The 17,490-nt window shown below is 41.3% G+C and overlaps 1 protein-coding gene across 10 annotated transcripts in view; it reads left to right on the top strand.

Moving 5' to 3' along the window:
- The first annotated feature begins 591 nt into the window (after positions 1-591).
- Positions 592-17,490, top strand: part of PUM1 (pumilio RNA-binding family member 1) — a 122,276-nt gene continuing 105,377 nt past the window's right edge. For 8 of the 10 annotated variants that reach the window (XM_012642311.1, XM_012642312.1, XM_012642309.1 and 5 more), the window contains exons 1-2: positions 592-764; positions 5,205-5,578. In XM_012642311.1, the coding sequence (XP_012497765.1) occupies positions 5,216-5,578 (363 nt within the window). In that variant the 5' untranslated portion in view covers positions 592-764; positions 5,205-5,215. The remainder of the gene's footprint in view (positions 765-5,204; positions 5,579-17,490) is intronic. The other 2 variants (XM_012642306.1, XM_012642303.1) reach the window with 1 other exon arrangement.

Here is a 17,490-nt window from a genome sequence, read left to right as displayed (position 1 = left end):
AACAAGGGCCCCGCATTTTTCATTCTGCGCTGGACCTCGCCAATTGTGTTATACTGCTTAGAGTCCCAGGCACTGTACTAAGCACTTGGCATACATTATTCCACTTAATCCTCACGGCCATTTCTGCTAAGTAGGCGTTATCATTTCCCTCCTCATTTCTCAAGTGGGGAAACGGAGGCAGGTAGATTAGATAAGGCCACAGAGCGAGAAAGCCGCAAGGAAGGGCTTTGAACCCAGCACTGGAGGCCGGGGCCGCGCGGTCGCGGCCCGTCGGCACTGCAGGCTGTTACGCTGGGGCGAGCTGGCGAGGGCGCGGAGAACCGGGGGCGCTGGGTCCGAGCTTCCCGAGCGTCCCCGGAGCGACCCCGCGTGCCCAGCGCCGGGCTGTGAGGGGCCGGGCGCCGCGCGCACGGTGCACGCTCAGGTGCGGGCCGGCGGGACCCCGCCTGCTGCCCCGGCGGCGCGCGCTTGCCTAGCGGGCAGGCACTCCCGCGCGCAGCGGTTGTGTTGCTGCGAGTTTCCCGAGTTCACACAGGCCCCGGGTTGGCATGGCAACCGGGCAACCTGTTCCAGAGCCGCCGGCTTTCTCCTCACATGCCGCTGCCACCGCCGGAGCCGGGGCCAGAGCCTATCCCATGATGCACCGCGCCAGCCCAGTCCCCAGTGGGCCGCCATGTTGTCGGAGTGAAAGGTAAGGGGGAGCGAGAGCGCCGGAGAGAGAAGATCGGGGGGCTGAAATCCATCTTCATCCTACCGCTCCGCCCGTGAGTATCCGCACCCCGCCGTCCCCAAACGCTGCTCCGGACCCCTAGCGAGCAGATCGTCCCTTCGTATTGGTGTTTGAGAGCGGTTGGGGGGGTGAGAAGGGCTTTGGAAAAGCCGCCGGGGCCCTGGCTGTGGCTTCTCACTTGCTGTTCCTCGTACATGTTTTGGAGTCAGCAGCAAGGCCCCTATTGTTATCAAAGGAGGGAGGGGGTGGGGAGCGGGGTCGAAGTGAAGAAAATGCCGGGGGTTTAGGCTCGGGCCCAGGGCGTAGACGTGCCTCTACATTTCTGCTCGGCCCTGTTAGGAGCCCCCCAAAGATTGATGTTGCTATTCGGTTTGCTTTTTTTGATGGGTTTGCGAAGCCCCGAGTGTAATGTGTGGCCATGAAGTGTAATTCTGTGCCACCCCGGATTTCTTCGACTTCTCGAGCTTCTGTGGTAGCGCCGAAGGAGGAGGAACAATAAATCGCTTTAGAAGCAGCCGTGGCCCCACGTCCACAGGCGAGACCCTCCGTGGGGGAACTTTGCGAGCCTTAAATGTGGAGAAGTGGCCATCAGGAAGTTTCAGAATGCTTTTTAGGCTCCGGGGTGCTGTGGCCTTTTGTTTCCGTGAGAGCTTGTGTTTTTGGTGGGTTCTTCCTCTTCGAGCTTCCCTGTGTCGGTGTCTCTCCACTCGGAGAGCGGTTGAGCCTTCGCTGGTGGGAAAGCCATGTAGATACACAGGACTGGATAGTTTTCGTCCTCACAGACGTGCTCGGTAAACATCGGTCATTTGTTTCACTTGTCAGTACCACTCCCACGTCGAGTGAGGAGTACGCTCCCGTAACTTTTCCCTCCCACGGTAGCCCCCCCAAGTAAAAACCAGAACCCAAAACCCACACACGACATGACCAGAGAAGGTTTTATCCTTGCCTTAACTTGAAAGATTGTTACCCTTCATTGTTCGATCCAGAAAACACTGGTCTCAGCGCTCGATGGCATTTTGCTCACTTCCTTTTATTACCGGGATTGTTAAGAATGAGATTTTATAAGGCTTTTCTTGGGTTCTATTTTAAAGTCAGTTAACTTCTGAAACAGTAGGTTTAACATTGTGTTTATTTTATGGAAACACTTAAAAACTCCCCAAGACAAGCCAGTATGTGGATTCCGATGTAGTTTTCGTAAGCAAAATAAACATTTTGACTCATTGCTAATTTTAACTTTATAAAACACGCTCAGGGGCTGTTGATTCTTTATCTGGGCTCTTTGGAAATACTCACGGGATTCTGAACTTTGAGTTAGTGCTTCGCCTTAGCCTCAGTTGAATTCATTTTGTCCAAGGCCACAGCTTTTTGAAGTTGGAATTTGTTTAGTTTGGTTTGAGATGAACTCCTTTAAAATAAATTTATGACCACAGAATGTTTATTCAGTGTGGTAAAAATAAACACCTTTTAAACCACTAAGCATTTTAGTAAGAGGTGAGCCATGGAGATAGATTAAACCGTGTTCCTTTGTTTGATTTAAACTCTATTGGTGATATTAAAAAAATCCGCTTTGATGTAAACAGTTAATCAGCACTCAATTCTAGTTGCTTGAAATACTTATTTTTATAATGTGTCATTTTTTAAAAAAAATCACATTTCAAACGCTACACATAACTTTTTAGCTTTGAGAGTTCCCCGAAAGATATCGACAATTTAAGTATTTTCTGATATTTAGGTGATTGAGTTCTTAATTTTTGTACTGTAGTTGCCAAAATATTACAAAACTGCTCAAGACACGTGTTAATTGCTTAGGTATTTGCTCACTTTCAGACTGTCTCTTCTGCCAGGTTTTCTCTTGTTTGAGAAACTGCCTTGCCTCATTAGGTAAAGCAGGAAGTCTTAGGGCATACAGATAGCTATACAAAAGCCAATTGTTTCGTTTGAACATTTTTATAGGAATCTTCCCCTCCCCCTCCCTTTTTAGAGTGAAGTTGTGTTCAGTGTGTTTCAGTGGTAAACTTTTTTCATATGGAAATTCCTTGTTAGATAACTATTTTGACAGGTTTTCTATTTCAGAAAAGATTGCATTTGTCATTTTAGGGATTCTCTTAGGGACTGGAGCTTCATTGCCTTAGCTGGTGGTAACTAAATTCCTGGGGTCTTCAGCACAATGACTTTAATTTTATCAAAAACTTTTATATCTATCTTATTTTGATTAAAAAAACAACAAAAATGTTGCAAGGCAAAGAGGAAGGGTTTTGTTCATTTTCTAGGTAAGGAAACAGGTTCAAAGAGGTTGTTCAGTGGTAGAATTTGGGTTTTGGAACTCCTGACCTGTTCTAGAACAAAGATTTTTAGATTGAAATTTCCTTTTAGAAGAAAATGGGACTGTCCAATATTGGTAATAAGAGAGTAGTGAGTTCTTTTAAAAACCGAGCAAGAAGGCATTAGGTTAGTTTGCACTTTGCAGAGACCAAAGGTGAAACAGCTATGACTTTCTGGTGTCGGTACTTGAGCACGGACAAGATTTTATCCGTGAAAGCAGAAACTGAAGGGATAAAGCTAGACTTCTCCAGTACCTTGGTAAGGTGAGTGATGGATTGGAATTGTTGACTAGGTGTTTTCAAATTAGGCTTTGAACAAATTACAAATCCCATTGTGTCTTTTTACTTCTGGCTTCAAAGCATGAATTTAGTTGTGAGAAGCGATTGCTGCTTCATCAAGAGGTTTAATTATTCAATACAGAGATAGTAGATTTCTCAATAAATCTGTTTTTAAAATGTCAGGGTAGGGCTTGGGAGGAGAGAAAAGGCATTTGTAGCAGCGGACTGTTGGGTTGATAGCCTTGAAATTAGACTCCAGTGGTTGTGGACAGTTGTGTCCTAATTGGTAACTGATTTATTTACTTTGTAGCATTTTTTTTTAGCACCCACACAAGCTGACAAGTGTTCTATTTTATGTATAAAGGTGGTTTTTGTTTTAAATAACTTAAATAGTAATGTTTCATGGTAACATTTCAGGGATTCTTTTTTGGTCTTCAGAGAAGAGTAGAGGATACAAGTGACAGATATTGTTGAGTTACTGGCGAGTAGCAAGGGGTTGGTAGAAAGAACTAGGCTTGGATACAAAACGTAAGTGTTAGAATCCTTTCTCTGCTACTCACTAGCTGAGTAGCCTTGAATACATCACATAACTTTTCTATGCTTTTCTTAGTCTTTTCATCTGTAAAATAGGGATAATAATCCTTACCTTTCAGTGTTTTTGTTGTAAGATACTGTCTATAATGTATTTGCTATGCTATTACTGTGTTGAGGCCTATAGTTTTTGTTTTTTTTTTTGAGACAGAGTCTCACTGTGTTGCCTGGGCTAGAGTGCCGTGGCATCATCCTAGCTCACAGCAACCTCAAACTCCTGGGCTCAAGCAATCCTTCTGCCTCAGCCTCCCAAGTAGCTGGGACTACAGGCATGCACCACCATGCCCGGCTAATTTTTTCTATATATTTTTAGTTGTCCGATTAATTTCTTTCTATTTTTAGTAGAGAAGGGATCTGGCCCTTGCTCAGGCTGGTTTCGAACTCCTGAGCTCAAACAATCCGCCCGCCTCTGCCTCCCAGAGTGCTAGGATTACAGGCGTGAACCACCGCGCCTGGCCCTATGGTTTTTATAGCGAAGCTTTCTGTACTTTCTAGTAAGGTGTTTGAATTTCGTTTGGTCTCATCCTGTTTATGGGAGCTGAAGCACTAATGGAATAATGTGATTACAATTGTAATTGTAAGTTATTGGTAAAAATCTTGGATTTCTTTTTCCATCGATAACAGTTGATATGAAGGTTTAGGCTAAGAATATGCTGTTGCTGTTCTTGGTCAGAGGGTCTTCCTGTTTCTTTCAGGAATGTTATTGTTATTATCAATGTTGGATGTTTTAAAGGGTTGTTTTTAAGTTAGGCAGTCTGAGCCATTGCTAATTATATTTGGGTGTAGGTTTTTGGTTATTGGCATGTGTCTGCTTCAGCTGTAAAATTGTGATATTTTTTAAAGAAGTTCTTTCTTGTTCAGTTAAAAACTATCCACCACAGTTGGCTAGGGTGCAAATAAATTGGGTAGAGAAGCCATTAATCAAAGTCTAATTCTGCATTGTTACCTTTTGTTACCTTATGTAACGACATAAGCTTCCCTGAAGTTGTAATATTGAGTCCTGATCTCAATACCCTGTCAGAGTGTCTGCAACCCGCTACATTTGTTTCTGTACACACAGACGAGGCAACTTAAAAATGGAGGTTTCAGTTTAGGAAATTGTGTATTATAAAATATTTAGATGCTTACAGAAACTGTGTACGATTGTATTGCAGAAGACATGGGTTCATTTTTTTCTTTTCTTTTTTAACCAGTAATGTGACCATGGAGTTCATATTTTTAGTGTATGTTGAATTGTTTTAAAAGATGCAAATATTAAACATTTGTCACTTGTTTGTCCTTAGGTGTTGGTGGAATGAGCGTTGCATGTGTCTTGAAGAGAAAAACAGTGCTTTGGCAGGACTCTTTCAGCCCCCACCTGAAACATCACCCTCAAGAACCAGCTAATCCCAACATGCCTGTTGTTTTGACATCTGGAACAGGGTCGCAAGCGCAGCCACAACCAGCTGCAAATCAGGCTCTTGCAGCTGGGACACACTCCAGCCCTGTCCCAGGATCCATAGGAGTTGCAGGCCGTTCCCAGGACGACGCTATGGTGGACTACTTCTTTCAGCGCCAGCATGGTGAGCAGCTTGGGGGAGGAGGAAGTGGTGGAGGCGGCTATAATAATAGCAAACATCGATGGCCTACTGGGGATAACATTCATGCAGAACATCAGGTAAAAAAAGTTCACTATTTCAGTTTTGAAAATCTTTTATAATCACTGTCCGCTTAGAATATCTGCTTTCAATGAATGTCTTTAAAAGCTTAAATTGCTGTTTTAGTTTGGTCTAAACAGTCACTTGTTTTAAAGGATGATTGTTGTAATATTGTCACTGGGTCATTTATCATTCTCGTGCTAAATATAATAGTAAATGATCAATTCATTTTAAAAAGGACTTAAGATGGTTTTAATGTGTGCAATACATTTCTATTTATTTATTTATTTAATCCCTATCCTTGGCTGTGATTTTTTTGTTTGTTTGTTTTTCTTTTTGAGTTTTTGTTTGTTTTTTGTTTTGAGAGAGGGTCTCAGTCTTTTGTCCAGGCTAGAGTGCAGTGGTGTCACAGTAGCTCACTGCAACCTCACTGCAACCTCAAACTCCCGGGCTCAATCCATTCTCCTGCCTCAGACTCCCTAGTAGCTGGGACTACAGGCGTATGCTACCACGCCCGGCTAAGTTTTCAGTTTTTTTGTTTTTGTAGAGACAGGGTCTTGTTATGTTGCTCAGGCTGGTCTTGTACTCCTGGCGTCAAGTGATCCTCTGGCCTTGGCCTCCTAACCAAAGTGCTAGGATTACAGGCATGAACCACTGCGCCCAGTGCAATGCATTTCTAGGAATACTTTTTTTTAAAAAATAAAATAATACTTTTTTTCCCATTTACATATATGCTTTTAAGAACTGTTTGGGCTGTTTATAGGACAAGTACATATTTTAGAATGTTTTCTGTTGGGTGTGAGTGACTTTTGATTTTAAGATATTATAGTTGAAAGTAGTGGGAAGTTGATAACATCAGCTGCTCAAGTGAAATTTATTTGAAATGGGACTGATACATTGTGTCAGAGAGGAGTGATGTGGCTTTTAGGTTTTAACCACCTTTGTCCTCTTGTTCTAAGAACTTGTTTGGTTTTGGTAAATTTTAACATGTTTAATCTTATTAATCTGAAACCATAGCTGGAATCATAGCATATTTTACTGAGAAGAGAGTTTGGCCTGATCTGTGTTTCCTGACTTCCTGATAGCAAACAACCAAAAGATTAGATTGTTTTGATCAGGCTGTTCTTTAAAATTGGGTATAGGTTGAATTTGGAAAGGTTCATTTTATATTGCTAATCCAAGTACTGATTAGCAAAAAGCACTGACATCTTTCACTAGGCCTCTAGTGCTTCTGTTCTGCTTCAGAAACAATCAGACACAAGCACACTTGTCAAATCTGAATTCTGTTATGCTTTTTCTGACCCCTCCAAAAAGGGCAGCATACCATAGGTTTTTTTTTTTTTTTTTTGAAGAGATGGTATCTTGCTCTGTTTCCCAGGTTGGAGTACAGTGGAATGATCATAGCTCAATGCAGCTTTGAACTCTTGGGCTGACGCAGTCCTCCTGCCTCAGCTTCCTGAATAGCTGGGATTACAGAGCCACCGTGCCTGGCCCATAGTTTTTTACCATGGTAGAAACAAAGGTAGAATTTATCCTCTCGTTCAGCAGAAATTTGTTGAGCACATTGGTCATAGGTCTCTGTTTTACTGGTACAATCTTCAGTATCAGTGCTGCTTCATAAGCATGTGTAGGTGAGGGATGCTAAGAAGTATAAGGTATAGGGAGACCTTTTCCTATGCACTTAGGGTACTTTTTATCATGTTCCTTTTACTTAAGGCACTGTATTTGTTTCCTAGTTGCTTGAAGTCTTGAAGGTAGAGATCAAACTTTATTCATCTCAACATTCCAGTCCCTAGAATTTAGCATATAATAGAGCTTCAGAAGAAACTTATTGAATACATGAATTCCTAACCCTTTGTCCTTTAAATGAGGTTGGGGAAAAAGAACAGGGTCACAAAGATAAGGGCCTTGAATGCCAAGGTAAGATTTAAGTCAGCAGGCAGCAGGGTTTTTGGGGATATAAGTGTGGCGTGGCTTTTATCTAGTGGTGATTTGGACGGATTGAGTTGGCAGTAAGAGATTGGAGTGGATAAGGGCTGAGGCTAATTGGACAACTACTCTAACAGACCTGAGGTGAGCAATGGAAAAGAAGGTATGGGACTGAGACATGCATAGAATTTGATGATTGAATTAGGAATCTTAAATCCTGGGAAAATGAAACAATAGAGGGAAAGGAGTGCAGGAGGGCTCTGGTTTGAGGACAAGGTGATTAAATTTGGTAGTACACATGTTGGATTTCAGGTGAAGGCAAAATATCCCGGTGGTATACTGTAGGCAGCTGTATGTGTAGAGAGAGATCAAAGTGGGAGTGAATCTGTGTACAGGGTAAAAACAGAAAGTCTGTAATCTCTGCCTTATTTGGCTAAACATTGTTTAAAAATCATAAACCTTGGTTTTGAAAATCTGTAATATAGATCTATAAAATCTTGTGTTTCCTAATGGTAGGCTGATGGGCAAAAGCTGAAAGGGGTATCAAGGTGCTTGGCCTGTCTTTTGCTAGGTGGGCAGATCAAACTCTAGGTCAGTCCTTGGCAGAACTCTAAGATCTAGTTGTGCTATGCAAGTCAACAGGTGTTAACTGAAAGCTTACTCTGGCCTCTGTCTTATTCTGAGCCCTATCATAAGGAACCACATCCTGACTTACTGAGCAGTTTTATCCAGGTCAGTTAGCAAATTTGAGTTAATAATATTAAATGTCAAAACCTGTTTCCTACCCAGGGGGCCTAAACCAGTGACCTGACTTGGAATTGGCATTCATCATCATAATTCTGTTGAGCTGGACACTTGAGATAATGAAAAACATTAGGGAACTAAGGGTAGTTGATATTTTGCAGTTGGGGACAACCCACAGATTACTTCTCCTGCAGTCGTTATAGTGTGTTACAATTTGCTGGTTTTAGTGTTGATCTCACCTACTGGACTGAACTGTTCCAGGGCAGAGACCGTAATGTTTTTCATGCTCCTTTCCCAGGGGATATTATGAAACTTTGGATTGAATGAGAGAAGACTGGAAGTTTTCCAGTTTTGTACTCAGGTAAAGAAGATCTTGCAGCTCAGCTGTCTTGCTGGGAAACAGATGGCAACAGGTAGACACGTAGTGGTGGTGAGTGCAGTGTGATAGAAGAATGGAGGGGCATTATTTCACTAGGTTGAGAATCATTGCCCTTGTCAGCCACTGTTTTGTTTTTTTTTTTTTTTGAGACGGAGTCTTACTCTGTTTTCCGGGCTAGAGTGCTATGGCGTCAGCCTAGCTCACAGCAACCTCAAACGCCTGTGCTCCAGTGATCCTCCTGCCTCAGCCTCCTGAGTAGCTGGGACTACAGGTGCATGCCCCCACGCCCGGCTAATTATTTTTAGTAGAGATGGGGTCTTGCTCTTGCTCAGGCTGGTCTCAAACTCCTGACCTCAAGTGATCCTCCTGCCTCAGGCTCCCAGAGGGCTAGGATTATAGGTGTGAGCCACCATGGCCAGTCAGCCACTGTTATTGATAGGAAGAAGGGTAGGAGGGAGTCTGATTTGTCAGGTAGATTGGAGTGGAAAAAGACTTCAGAACCACTGATGATAGTAGAAACATTTACTGAACACTTAAATATATTCTAGGCACTGGTCTGTTGTATTTCTTGTATCTAATCCTTATAGCATTTTTTGAGAGGTGAGAAACTGAAGCTTAGTTACCAGGCACGACCTGGTTTTGAAATCAGTCTTTTTGATTCCAGTGCCCGTGCTTTATATGTACTGTTGCCTCCCTAGGTAAGACAGACCAGACAAAACAAAACTATTGCAACAAAATAGCAGATTCCAAGGTCAAATAATTATTTTGCCGTAATGTTTCTTGAAACTTACAGATTATAAATTTGATAATAAGGAGATGAATACAAATATTGTTGACTTTTCTCCTGTAATTCCAGGAGTCCTTTTTTTCCCCTCACAAGAGCAATAATGCTAAAGTCCATTTTTTTTTCGAGTTCTGTTTTTGTCACATACATGTTCTAAGTAATGTGGGAAACTTAATCTTTGTACAGACAGAATGACTCAATATAAAGCGATCCTATTGCCAGCTCATTTTGCCATACCACTGGGCTGCTATTCCTGCTCGGTAGGCCTATTTCCTCAGCCTTTTTTTTTTCTTTCTTTCTTTTTTTTTTTTATAGAGAGAGGGTCTCGCTCTTGCTCAGGCTGGTCTCAAACTCCTGACCTCAAGTGATCCTCCCGCCTCAGCCTCCCAGAGTGTGCTAGGATTACAGGCGTGAGCCACTACGCCTGGCCCTTTTTTTTTTTTAATTTTTTAAATGGCCTTTTGGCATAATGAAACAAAGTTTAAGATCATAGTGGCAGGATGCTTTCACCAGTGAACTGGTGAAGTAAAGAATATCACAGGGTGTGATGCCAGCCAGCAGTGTTGGAGGGAGGGCAACTGTTTATTGTACCAGGTACTTTATATCTATTTCTGTCATAATTACTCCTATTTATGAGCAATTGCTTTTACATTTCTATTAAAAAGTTTTTTTACCTTTTGAAGTTAGGATTTTCCTGACCGATGTAGCAAATCCTCTTAGTGGCTAAGTTTTTCCTTCTTTTAACAATGAATTCTTTCAGCTGTGCTTAAATATATATATGATTGATATTTGAAATATTTAAGTTTTATTTTCTAAATATGAAACTTGACAGGTAATTAGTATGAGACTTTTTATTTTATTTTATTTATTTATTTATTTATTTAGTTAGTTAGTTAGTCAGTCAGTCAGTCAGTCAGTCTCTTGCTCTCTTACCCGGGTGTAGAGTGCAGTGACCTCATTGTAGCTCACTGCAACCACCAACTCCTGGGCCCAAGTGATCCTCCTCCCTCAGCCCCCTGAGTAGCTGGGACTATAGGCCTGCACCACCAGTGCTGTGAGCCACTGTGCGCATCCACATGAGACTTTTTAAATAAAAGTTTAAAAACAAAACAAAAAAGTTTAGAACTTGAGAACATGTGTTGAGGTGGTATGTAATATTTTAAAAATCTTGGCTGGGCGAGGTGGCTCACACCTGTAATCCTAGCACTCTGGGAGGCTAGGCGGAAGGATTGCTTGAGCTCAGGAGTTAGAGGCCAGCCTCAGCAAGAGCGAGATCCTGTCTCTATTAAAAATAGAAAAAATTAGCTGGGTGTGGTGGTGTTCGCCTGTAGTCCCAGCTACTTGGGAGGCTGAGGCAGTAGGAGCCCAGGAGTTTGAGGTTGCTGTGAGCTAGGCTGGTGCCATGGCACTATAGCCTGGATGACAGAGTAAGACTCTGTCTCCAAAAAATAAAAAAATCTTACAAGCTGAGATATTTAAAATTAGATAAAGTTTAAAACTGTAAAATAATATTTTGGGGATGAGGAAGGGTATTAAGATTTGTTTGTATGTTTATTTTAAAAAGTTATGTCATATACAGCTGTTATGGTCTTTTTGTATTTTTTTTTTCTACCTTAAGAGAATATAAACAGTATCATTTGATTTAATACATAAAATTGGCTGTGCACGGTGGGTCACCCTTGTAATCTCAGTACTCTGAGAGGTGAGGTGGGAGGATTGCTTGAGGCCAGGAGTGTTTGAGACCAGCCTGAGCAACATAGCGAAGCTCCATCTCCACAAAAAATAAAAAAATTAGCCCACTGTGGTTGTGCTTGCCTGTAGTCCTAGCTACTCTGGGGGAGGATTGTTTGAGCCCAGCAGTTGGAAGTTACAGTGAGCTATAATCTGCCCCATTGTACTCCATCCTGGGCAACAGAGTGAGACCCTGTCTCTAAAATAAATAAATAGATTAGATAGATAGATAGATAGTATCCGGTATAGGTAGAAATTTTAAACCCCTTGTTTTTGGGCCAGATTGAGGTCTTTGGAGGGGAGTGAGGGAAAGAAGTCTCTTGAATTTTTGTTTTTTGACCTGTAAAATTATACCCGTAGTAAACAATTAAGACCATGAATGTGGTCTTAATTCAACTCAGATGAGTTGTGTATTTAAAAATGTTGCTTACTTATTTTAACAATGATTTTTATAACTTAAGATTCTTTTCCTCAGTAGCTGAAGGTCAAGTCTTTGAATTGTGATTGTTTTATTCTTTTATTGTGAAATCTGTTTTCTTTGTAAATTGCTGTGAGATAAAGTGAATGATGAAATAGGGAAAAAAATTTAAGGTTGATTGGCCTAACAGTGGCCTCTATACTGGATTATAAGGGACAGAATAGGTAAAAGCTCTGCCCTGAGGGAAAGGGAATTTGGAGGACAGTTCCACAGAGTTTGCTCACTTTTGCTTGCAGTCTTTTGGCACTACGATGTATCAGTATCCACCATAGATTGGCAGTGTATGGGCGATAATTCTGGATAGCAGGCCAAATTCAGGGCATAAATACTCTCCTTGATTCTACTTGTACCTTTTTCTTTGACCTGGTGTTGCCATCTGACAGTGGTATTCTGACACCCAGCCTTATACGTCTGCCATTCGTATTCTCAAGTGCTGTGAGTTAAGCTTTAAAAACCTTGTGATTTACAGGAACTACTTTGTTAAACTGGGAGGGAGCTGAAGTATTTTCCAAACTGGGGAGTCTTGTCATTCCCTGAAGATCCCTTTCTGTCATCCCTGCTGGTAGACTCTATTAGACTGCGGATCTCTTGTCTTTCTCGGTAGATTGATTGCTTAGTTGCCGTAGCATTTAGTCAACATACATTAAAGCTGAATAATGCATCTTTCTTTTTTTTTTTGGAGACAGAGTCTCACTCTGTTGCCCGGGCTAGAGTGCCATGGTGTCAGCCTAGCTCACAGCAACCTCAAACTCCTGGGCTCAAGCAATCCTTCTGCCTCAGCCTCCCGAGTAGCTGGGACTACAGGCATGCACCACCATGCCCGGCTAATTTTTTCTATATATTTTTAGTTGTCCGATTAATTTCTTTCTATTTTTAGTAGAGATGGGGTCTCGCTCTTGCTCAGGCTGGTCTCGAACTCCTGAGCTCAAACAATCCGCCCGCCTCAGCCTCCCAGAGAGCTAGGATTACAGACGTGAGCCACCGCGCCCGGCCCCCTCATCCTGATTTTATGTTTAGTTTCTTTATCTTCTGGTTCTGGGTGTAGTAAAGAGGACTGATGGGACTATGGCTTCAGCTCATTGCGTGGCTGTGGACTGCCCCTGGCACTTTTGCTCTCTGCTATGAATAATGTGAGAAAAATAGAGGTCAGGTACTGATATTGGGTCGGGTGAATTTAATACTAGGGAATTTGGTTAAAGAACTTGGTCTTGAAGGGTGTATATCTTGTTGGTGATAAAACCTGCCGTTGAAGTGTTTTTAGACTTTCTCCAGAGGAATGTTCTTATTTTTTTGCGTCATATTTTTTGATAATTGTTAATTTTTATTGATGGTTTTACAAGGTTTAGCAGACTTGTATTTGTCTGTTTATTGCCTTTAATAAGTGCTCTTTTATGGTTGAAGTACCTTTCTTAGTATTTTTATGAATCTCATCAGGAAAACTGTGTTAGGTTTCTGGAAATTAGGGGCCCTAAAAGTTTTTTTAAAAATAACAGCTTTGTTCATATATAATTTATCCATTTAAAGTCTAAAATTCAGTGGTTTTTGGTATATTCATGGTTGTGCAACCATCGTCACAGTCAATTTTAGGACATTTTCATTACCCCCAAAATCCTTTACCCAGTAGCAGACACTTGCTAGTTCTTAGGCAACCACCTGTCTATGTTCTGTCTATGAATTTGCCTATTCTGGACATTTCATATAAATAACCATACAACATATGGTCCTTTATGACTGCCTTCTTTCACTTAGCATAATGTTTTAAGGGTTCATGCATGTTATATTATGTATCAGTACTTCCTTTCTTTTTATTTCGGAATGATATTCCATTGTATACATCACCACATTTTATTTACTCATTTATCAGTTAATGGGCCTTTCATTTGTTTCCATTTTTTTTTTTTGGCTATTAATGGATAATGCTGCTATGAACATTTATGATCATGTTTTTGTGTGAACATATGCTTTCATTTCTCTTGGGTGCCTGGAGATTTAAAGGGTACATAAATCTCTAATACACAGATTAAAAAAATAAATTTCTTCACTGGTACCAGTGCGCTTTAAAAATAGGGGATGGGAGGATTAGTGTATCTACACCTATACACTGTGGATTTGGAATTTTTCCAAACAACAAGTTTTACTGGGCTAGTGATAACTTTGTTTTCTCTCCATGAAGAAAGTATTTGTAGGTTAACAGTGTAAGTAAACTTGTTTACAACCCTGGGAAGAAGAATGCTTAAACTGGAGAGAACAAGTGTTTTCAGGGAGCTGCACTCTTCAGATGCCATGAATATATAGTCAATTGATCTGCTAATAACAAATAATTTTTCTCTATTAAAGCAAGTTCCCTAAGGACTTTAACAAGGGAACAGTTCATTAACCTACTTCTAGTTATTGTATGTATTTAAAAGCGCCAAACCTACTATTAATTAAAAAATGTTCTTTAATTTGTTAAGAGTTTATTCATTCAAATTGTTCTTTTTCCCCTCAGTTGCCCCAAATTGGGAGATACTACTTTTAAGGGTCAGAAGCCTTATGAAAGCCAGAACAATAAAATGAATATATTGTTTTCTTTGAAGAAATGTCATTTCATGAAAGTAGGAGGGAATTAAAAAGAAAATTGTTTCAAAGTCTGACAAGGTGGTGTGCATCTGTAGTCCCAGCTACTTGGGAGGCTGAGGATTGCTTGAGGCTGTGGTACCCTACAAAACCCCTGAGAACAGCCACTTCACTCTAGCCTGGGGAACACAGACCTAATCTCATAAAAACAAAAACAAAAAAAGAAAGAAAATTGTTTCAAAATGAGAATTTCAGTACCTATTGATATAGAGATGGGTGCTGAGGTGGGGCTACAATGTGTTTGGAGAGTAATTGTGTATCAGATACAGTTCCTTCATTTGTTAATTTATTATCTAAAAAATGGGCTTTAAGCTCTGTGTTCATTAAGAGTGAGGTTCATGGATTAAGGACTGGGAGGGTATGCTGCAAAATATTGTTTATATTTGTATTGGTGGGGAGATTACAGGTAATTTGAATTTTTGTACTTTTTGTATCTTCCAAATTTCAGGCTGGTCCAAAGGTAGTGAGTTATCTCAGTTGATTGTTCACAGTCAGTTACAGATTGAACTTCTTGTTCTACTACTTTCCCTCCTCCTCACTGCTGTACTTGACTAGTCTAAAAAAAAGAAAAAAGAAAAAAAGAGAAAAAACAAATTTCAGACAGCACCTTGTCAATCATTTAACTTCTCCCCCCAGTGCAGTGATCTCCTTTACATTAATTATCTCTGATTTATTCATTCATTCATTCATTCATTCATGACAGGGTCTTGCTCTGTTGTCCCCAGCCTCCCAAGTAGCTGGGACTACAAGGGCGCACCACCATGCCTGGCTGTTTTTTCTATTTTTAGTATTTAGTGGGGGTGGGGTGAGAGTCTTGCTCTTATTTAGGCTGGTCTTGAATTCCCGACCTCAAGCAATCCTCCCACCTCCTTGGCCTCCCAGAGTGCTATGATTACAGGTGTGAGCCGCCCCACCCAGCCAATTATCTCTGTTTTAATAAAAATAAAGTTAGGCTGGGCACGGTGGCTCACGCCTGTAATCCTAGCACTCGCCTGTAATCCTAGCACTCTGGGTGGCTGAGGCGGGTGGATCGCTCAAAGTCAGGAGTTCTAGACCAGCCTGAGCAAGAGTGAGACCCCGTCTCTACTTAGCCGGGCATGGTAGCACATGCCTGTAGTCCCAGCTCCTCGGGAGGCTGAGGCAGAAGGATTGCTTGAGCCCAGGAGTTTGAGGTTGCTGTGAGCTAGGCTGACGCCACGGCACTCACTCTAGCCAGGGCAACAAAGCGAGACTCTGTCTCAAAAAAAAAAAAAAAAAAGTTAATAGGCCAGGTGTGGTGGCTCATGCCTATAATCCCAGCACTTTGGGAGGCTGAGATGAGAGGATAGATGGAAGCCAAGAGTTCAAGATCAGGCTGGGCAATATAGTGAGACTCCATCTCTGCTCCTGCCCCCTGCCCAAAAAAAAACCTAAAAATCAAAATAAAACAAAAAATTAGTGACATGTGGTGATGCTCAACCTATAGTCCTAGCTGCTCTGAATGCTAAGGTTACGAGGATTGCTTTAGCCCAGAAGTTCTAGGTTACAGTGAGCTATGATCATGTCATTATACTCCAGCCTGGGTGACAGAGTGAGACTCTGTCTCTTAAAAAAAAAAAGCTAGTAAATGTGTTGAACATAGGTTGCTGGGATAGGCTGGATGTGTCTGATGAGATCTAGAGGTAGTTTTATTTTAGTATTGAGTGCTCCCTATATCTAAGAGTAATAATGACACATACTCATAAGCTGTGTGCTTGAACTGTTCTAATCTTTTTACATGATTTGAACCACCAAGAACTTTGTTTTTATCATTCCCGTTTTTTTGAAGTATAATTTCCATTCGATTTTCTAGAGGATAATTTTTCTCTAGTCCTTGAGGATTCAGCTCCTTTGATGGGCTTTGATGGAGGTGATGGGGCAACGCTAGAGATCTTAATGGGGATGGGGCTGCTTCCTGATTACCTTGCTGTGAATGGCACAACCCACAGTAGTGTAGCTTCACGAACAGCTTGGGAAGCATGTAGGCATTGAAGACACTAAAGATCGAGTATATTTAGTATCGTGAAGATACTAAAGTATCTTCAGAGGTGGTCCCCGATGGCTGTGGCCTCTACTGTGTTTCCAGTGACGAACTTCTTAATGGCCTTGTGCTTGGACGACCTAAGATGCAGTTGCTGCAGTGAATAGGCTTCACGTGGCCATGGCCCTTTTTGGCATGACTATTGTTCCTTCTTTTCTTTATGGGTGAGGAAATGTAGGGTTAAAAAAATGAGGTACTATGTTTTAAAATTTCACAGTTGGTACATGATGAAGGTACCTAGCTCCTTGCTGTTTCACCAGACCAGTCTGTTTGGAGATGTACTGTTCTTTATCATGGATTAGTTAACTTTTCCCTACACCACACACAGATCCCTAACACATGCAACACATTTTAAAGCCCTACTTGCTGCTCGTACCTTTATTACTTAGGGATACCAGTAAGAGTTTATAGTTTGCATGTCTGATTATTTGGAGCCTAATATTTGGTGTATAATAGGTGCTCAGTGAATGACATGATGCTTTTCAAAACTGAACTTACTAGTTTGCTTCATTTCCTATACTGTATTCTGTTTCTGTGGATAGCATCTCCATAGTGGCAAATTAGGAGCTGTACTAGATTCCTGCCTCCTGCTCCTTCCTGCAACAGTTTCAAGGTTATATCCATGTTGCCTTATTTGATAAGCTCATTCATCTTGCCTGGACGTTTATAGTAGTCTTCTCACTGGCTTCCCTGATCTCCCATTTTCTTCCTTCTAATTATTTTCTGTGCTGTCACTAAACCGATGTTTCCGAAGACACAATCTGCTTCTGTCTCACCCTTGTTTTTGGGGTGTGTGTGTCTTCCTAATGCTTTTGGGATAACTTCCAAACTCCTCATCATGGCATAGTAGGCCTCACATGTTTTGGCCCAGCTTACCTCTCCAGTCTTCTTTACTGGCACTCCGTTTCAGATATACTGAAGTATTTGTAGCTTTGTGAACACATATGCTATTTTTATAGTTTGTGCAGTTTCTCAACACAGTTGTGCTATTTTTATTTAGTTTTCTTAACTTGGAATTCCCTTTCCTCATTATTCACCTAGCAAATGCCTCATCTTTCAAATTTCAACTTAAAGTATCTTCATCTCTGGTAAACATTCTTTTAGTTTTCTCCAAGGTCGGGTCCCTTCCTTTGGTGCCACTGTCGTGCTTGGTACATATCTTATTAATGCATTTAGCTTTCTGTGTTGGAGTAGACTATGTTTTTCCTTCAC

The sequence above is a fragment of the Propithecus coquereli genome, unplaced genomic scaffold (assembly GCF_000956105.1).
Source record: "Propithecus coquereli isolate 6110/MARCELLA unplaced genomic scaffold, Pcoq_1.0 Scaffold178, whole genome shotgun sequence".
Taxonomy (NCBI): domain Eukaryota; kingdom Metazoa; phylum Chordata; class Mammalia; order Primates; family Indriidae; genus Propithecus; species Propithecus coquereli.
The sequence above is the reverse complement of the archived record's forward strand: the minus strand, read 5'-3'. Positions and strand labels throughout refer to the sequence as shown.